The sequence below is a fragment of the Mandrillus leucophaeus genome, unplaced genomic scaffold (genome assembly GCF_000951045.1).
Source record: "Mandrillus leucophaeus isolate KB7577 unplaced genomic scaffold, Mleu.le_1.0 Scaffold859, whole genome shotgun sequence".
Classification (NCBI taxonomy): Eukaryota; Metazoa; Chordata; class Mammalia; order Primates; family Cercopithecidae; genus Mandrillus; species Mandrillus leucophaeus.
Window position 1 is genome coordinate 191,369 of NW_012109352.1, and position 6,431 is coordinate 197,799.

General features: G+C 46.9%; 1 protein-coding gene across 1 annotated transcript in view; it reads left to right on the forward strand.

The window, feature by feature from the left end:
- The window catches only part of CHCHD2 (coiled-coil-helix-coiled-coil-helix domain containing 2), a 16,430-nt gene that overhangs the window by 8,192 nt on the left and 1,807 nt on the right, over nt 1–6,431 (forward strand). The window contains exons 3-4 of the mRNA XM_011968752.1: nt 565–575; nt 1,209–1,233. Of these exons, the coding sequence (XP_011824142.1) occupies nt 565–575; nt 1,209–1,233 (36 nt within the window). The remainder of the gene's footprint in view (nt 1–564; nt 576–1,208; nt 1,234–6,431) is intronic.

Sequence of the window (6,431 nt, forward strand, 5' to 3'; positions counted from 1 at the left end):
AGTGAAGGTATAAAGTGTAACCATCAGTTAAACCTCTCCTGTCATTCCTAGCTTCCTTGCTTCAGAACTGAAATGGAAGGGGGTGTGTTCCTACTCTGTAGAATTTGGGACTGGGCAAAATGTGTTACCTCCTTAAACTAGCTGTTATGATTTTATTCTTTGTGAGTTAATTAGAATAAAGTCATTTTCTTCCAAGATATGGTTCATTTAGTCTATTGTCTCTGGTTATGAAATTAGCATCCTCAGCCAGGCGCGGTGGCTCACACCTGTAATTCTAGCACTTTGGGAGGCCAAGATGGGGGATCATGAGGTCAGGAGATCGAGACCATCCTGGCTAACACGGTGAAACCCCATCCCTACTAAAAATACAAGAAATTAACCAGGCATGGTGGCAGGCACCTGTAGTCCCAGCTACTCTGGAGGCTGAGGCAGGAGAATAGCGTGAACCCAAGAGGTGGAGCTTGCAGTGAGCCAAGATCGCGCCACTGCACTCCAGCCTGGGCAATAGAGCGAGACTCCGTCTCCAAAAAAAAAAAAAAATTAGCATCCTCCCAGATCTGACAGCTCCCTGAGGGGTTATATAAGGAGTAACTCACTCACAAACGTGTCCTCAATTCAAAGGTTCCAGGTGCTGTGGGTCTGGAATTAAGTAAGCTGAGCAGTAGTAGGAAACAATCAGGTGAATGATAAAGGAAACACGACTAGGTCTATTTGGGGTCGGTTCCCTGTGGCCAGGTCAGCCCTGCATGTCACTATTCCTCTACTGTTTCCAAGCAAGCTTGTGCAACCCACCTTTTGTTCTGTTTTCTTTTGCTTTAGGCTTTTAGCAGCCTGGAGTCATGGTTCTTAGTTTCTGTCTCTAGTGATAAGTGGAAAAGAGGGATGAGGAAGGGACTTTACTGGCCCTAACCATAAACTGTAACTAAACCGGTGACTATTCTCTCCCTTCTCCCTTGGACGCCCAGATTGAAGATAAAAAAGCATTCTTAATAAGTGCAGTTCCCCTGAAGGTGCATTTCCTCTGCTTAAGGTGTTGTAGCCTCCTCCTTAAAACACTCAGGCTGCCATCCCCCACTCCGTGCTAGGGAAGAACTTTAAGGGGATGGAATTCAGTTTGGAGTAGGCCGCTTTTTCATGTCAGATGGGTAATGTGTCAATGTAACCAGTTTTGAGGGAGGCACACTTCATCTATGAGCGTGAAAACCCAGTCATCAACTACAAAAGGATCAGCAGGTCTTTTTTTTTTTTTTTTTTTTTCCCCAAAGTGAGCAGCAGAGACAGTTTCACTATGTTGACCAGGCTGGTATAGAACTCAACCTCAGGTGATCCACCTGCCTCGGCCTCCCGAAGTGCTGGGAGTATAGGCATCAGCCACCACACCCGGCCTCCGTAGGTTCTGTTTTCTGATTTTTTTCTGAGTTTCAGAGCCCTACATCACTGCCAGGTGAGTGAGATGCTAGTAATTGAGGGAATTAACCATTTGCGTCTTGCCTCCTATCAACTGTGTTCCTGGAGTGCCTAAACATTCAGTTCCTGAAAGAAACTCAGAAAGAGGGCCTCAGCAGAGTTCACTCCTGGCCAGTCCCCCAGCACATTCCCTCCTGGGTTTATAGAAGACACTTCTACTCGTTTTCCTGGATGCTCGGGACTTCTGTGAGTCTGTAGTGTTAATACTCAGATGTCCCTCGTGTCCAGGTGTAGTGGTGATTCAAATACATTGAATCAAAGAGAAATGAACAAGTGACAAAATGCAAGCGTGACTGGCCTTGCCTTTCCCTGGTAGGAGTCATTGCTACAAGGAGAAAGGTGTGGAATAATCCTTTAGGGGCACTGGCCTTTTGCCCTAAGGTCAGAAAGGATTTTGTGATGCATTCATTGATTGTCCAGTCAGTGCGCCAATTCCCTGAGTTCCGCGTCCATCGATTCAGCCAATCGAGGATTGAGAATATTTGAAGCCTGTGCAACAAAGTGAGATCCCAACAAAAATAAATCAGCCAGGTGCAGTAGCATGTACCTGTAGTCCCAGCCACTAGGGAGGCTGAGGTGGGGGGATCGCGGAAGCCCAGTTCAAGATTGCTGTGAGCTATGATCACGCCACAGAACACCAGCCCAGAGTGAGACCCTGTCTCAAAATAATTTTTTTGGAAAAAATTCAGGGTCATTTCTGTAGGAAACATGTAGACTATTTTCCTTGTCATTCCCTAAACAATACAGTGTAACAACTATTTATATCCTGTTTGCATTATACTAGGTATTATAAGTAATCTAGAGGTTATTTAAAGTATACAGCAGGATATGCATAGGTTATATGCAAATAATGTGGCATTTTATATAAGGGACGTGAGCATCTGTGAATTTTTGTTATCTATAGAAGCCTTGGAACCAATCACCTGAAGATAACATAAGCCAGCAAGAGTAAAATCTGTAGCTTAGAAATGTGAGGGAGAAAATAGGTCTATTAACAGTAAATTAGGCCGGGCATGGTGGCTCATGCCTGTAATCCCAGCACGTTGGGAGGCTGAGGAGGGCGGATCACCTGAGGTCAGGAGTTCGAGACCAGCCTAGCTAACATAGTGAACGCTCATCTCTACTAAAAATACAAAAACTGGCAGGGCATGGTGGTGGGTGCCTGCAATTTCAGCTATTTGGGAGGCTGAGGCAAGGGAATTGCTTGAACCTGGGAAGCAGAGGTTGCAGTGAGACGAGATTGCGCCACTGCACTCCAGCCTGGGCAACAGAGCAAAACTCTGTCTCAAAAAAAAAAAAAAAAAAAAAAATTTGCCAGGCCTGGTGGTACACGCCTGTAGTCTCAGCTACTCAAAGAGGCCGGGGCAAGGAGAATTGCTTGAACCCTGGAGGCAGAGGTTGCAGTGAGCCAGGATCGTGCTACTGCATTCCAGCGTAGGTGACTAGAGCGAGACTCTTGTTTAAAAAAAAAAAGGTAGTAAATTAGGCCTGGCACGGTGACTCACACCTGTGATCCCAGTACTTTCGGAAGCCGAGGCGGGCAGATCACCTTGAGGTCAGGAGTTCAAGCCCAGCCTGACCAACATGGTGAAACCCCATATCTACTTTAAAAAAAAAAAAAAAAAAAAAAATTAGCCAGGCATGGTGATGCATGCCTGTAATCCCAGCTACTCAGGAGGCTGAGGCAGGAGAATCACTTGAACCTGGGAGGCAGAGGTTACAGTGAGCCGAGATTGTGCCATTGCACTCCAGCCTGGGCTATAAGAGCAAAACTCCATCTCAAAAAAAAAAAGAAAAGACAATTGCTGGCCATGGTGGTGCCCGCTTGTGGTCCCAGCTATTTAGGAGCCTGAGGCAAGAGGCTCTCTTGAGTCCAAGAGGTCAAGACTGTAGTGAGCCATGTTTGCGCCACTGCACTCCAGCCTGGGCAACAGAGCAAGACCTGTCTAAAAAGCAAAACAAAAGAGAAAACAGTAAGTTAAAGAGTTCCAAGTATTTTAAACCTTGCAGAATTTGTGTTTCAAAGTAAGTTGGAGGCTTTTATGCTTAGCACTCATACCCTAAAGTCTTTTTCAGCTCTTTTGTATGTAAACAATTCAACAAAAATTTTCCCCAAAGTGAAAGAAATAGATGGTCGGCATTATTATTATTATTACTATTATTGAGACGGAGTCTAGCTCTGTCGCCAGGCTGGAGTTTAGTGGTGCGATCTCGGCTCACTGCAATGCCTCCCGGGTTCAAGCAATTCACCTGCCTCAGCTTCCCGAGTAGTTGGCATTACAGGCATGCGCTGCCGTGCCCAGTTAATTTTTGTATTTTTAGTAGAGACAGGGTTTCACCATGTTGGACAGGATGGTCTCGATCTCCTGACCTCATGATCTGCCTACCTCAGCCTCCCAAAGTGCTGGGATTACAGATGTGAGCCACCACAGCCAGCCAGGTGGTCAGCATTATAAGGAAATGCTGGTGCCCACAACATCCACGGTTAATCTAGGCTCTCCAACTCACCTACTTGGCGACCTTGACCAAGTCACACTCTAAAATTGGCTTAATACCAGGGTTTTGTGGACCAAGTGAAACTATGAAGTGCTTTGTAAAATGTGTATCAATTAGGTATCTGTGGTCGAGTGTGGTTTCTCACGCCTGTAATCCCAGCACTTTGGGAGGACCAAAACAGGAGGATTGCTTGAACCCAGAACTTTGAGACCTGTCAGGGCAACATCGTGAGACCCCCATCTCTTTTGATATTTTATTTTTTAATTTTAATTTTTATTTATTTATTTATTTATTTTTTGAGACAGAGTCTTGCCCTGTCACCCAGGCTGGAGTGCAGTGGCACGATCTTGGCTCACTGCAACCTCTGCCTCCTGGGTTCAAGCGATTCTCCTGCTTCAGTGTCCAGAGTACCTGGGACTACAGGCACCCACCACCACGCCAGACTAATTTTTGTTTTTTGTTTGTTTTTTGAGACGGAGTCTGGCTCTGTCGCCCAGGCTGGAGTACAGCTCTGCCTCCCAGGTTCATACCATTCTCCTGCCTCAGCTTCCTGAGTAGCTGGGACTACAGGTGCCCACCGCCACGCCCAGCTAATTTTTGTATTGTTAGTAGAGACGGGGTTTCGCCATGTTAGCCAGGATGGTCTCAATCTCCTGACCTCGTGATCTGCCCGCCTTGGCCTCCCAAAGTGCTGGGATTACAGGCGTGAGCCACCACGCCCAGTCTAATTTTTGTATTTTTATTAGAGATGGGGTTTCACCATGTTGGCCAGGCTGGCCTCGAACTCCTGACCTCAGGTGATCCGCCCACCAGCCTCCCAAAGTGCTGGGATTACGGGTGTGAGCCACCGTCCCATCTCTATTTTAAAAATTAAAAGTACATACAAAATTAAAAACAGCCAGGTGTGGTGGCTGAAGCCTGTAATCCCAGCACTCTGGGAGGTCAAGGCAGGCGAATCACCTGAGGTCAGGAGTTCAAGACCAGCTTGACCAACATGGAGAAACCCCGTCTCTACTAAAAATACAAAATTAGCCAGGTATGGTGGCACATACCTGTAATCCCAGCTACTTGGGAGACTGAGGCAGGAGAATTGCTTGAACCCGAAAGGCAGAGGTTGCAGTGAGCCGAGATCATGCCATTGCACTCCAGCCTGGGCAACAAGAGCGAAACTGTTTCCAAAGAAAAAAAAATTCAAAAATTAGCCTGGCTTGGTGGCTTGCTCCTATAATCCCAGCTACTCGGGAGGCTGAAGCAGGAGAATCACTTGAACCCCGGAGGTGGAGGTTGCAGTGTGCCAAGATCGTACCACTGCACTCCAGCCTGGGCGACAGAGTGAGACTCCATCTCAAAAAAATAAAATAGGCCGGGTGTGGTGGCTCACACCTGTAGTCTCAGCACTTTGGGAGGCCGAGGCGGGCGGATCACCTGAGGTCAGGAGTTCAAGACCATCCTGGCCAACATGGCGAAACCCCATCTGTACTAAAAATACAAAAATTTCTGGGTGTGGTGGCGGGCGCCTGTAATCCCAGCTACATGGGAGGCTGAGGCAGGAGAACTGCTTGAACCCGGGAGGCAGAGGTTGCAGTGAGCTGAGATCACACCACTGCCTTCCAGCGCAGGCCACAAAGCAAGACTCCGTCTCAATAAAATAAAATAAATAAAACACATAAATAATTTTTAAAACCCACACATCTGATGTAAGATTAAAGGAAGGTTTTTTGTTTTTTGTTTTGAGACAGGGTCTCTCTTTGTCACCCTGGCTGGAGTGCAGTGGCATGACTTTGGCTCACTGCAACTTCTGCTTTCCAGGTTTAAGTGATTCTCCCGCCTCAGCCTCCTGAGTAGCTGGGATTACAGGTGCTCACTACCATGCCTGGCTAATTTTTGTATTCTTGGTAGAGATATGGTTTCGTCATGTTGTCCAGGATAGTCTCAAACTCCTGACTTCAGGTGATCCACCCGCCTCGGCCTCCCAAAGTGCTGGGATTACAGGTGTGAGCCACCGTGCCTGGCCTTAAAGGAAGGTTTTTTACATGAAATTATGGAGGGTAGATCAGAGGTGGATTCCTGCAGGGGAAGGTCCCTTTTTGATTGATTGATTGATTGAGACTGAGTCTCTGTTGCTAAGGCTGGAGTGCAGTGGCATGATCATAGCTCACTGAAGCCTTGACCTCCCAGGTTCAAGTGATCCTCCACACTAAGCCGCCTGAGTAGCTGGGACCACAGGTGTGTGCCACCACACCTGGCTAATTTTTTAATTTTTTTGTAGAGCCAGGGTCTCACTTTGTTGCCCAGGCTGCTGTCAAACTCTTGGACTTAAATAATCCTCCTGCCTTGGTCTCCCAAAGTGCTGAGTGTGAGCCACTGTGTGGGGAAAAGAAAGAAAGATCAGACTGTTACTGTGTCTATATAGAAAAAGGTAGACATAAGAGACTCCATTTTGTTCTGTATTTGAGATGCTGTTAATC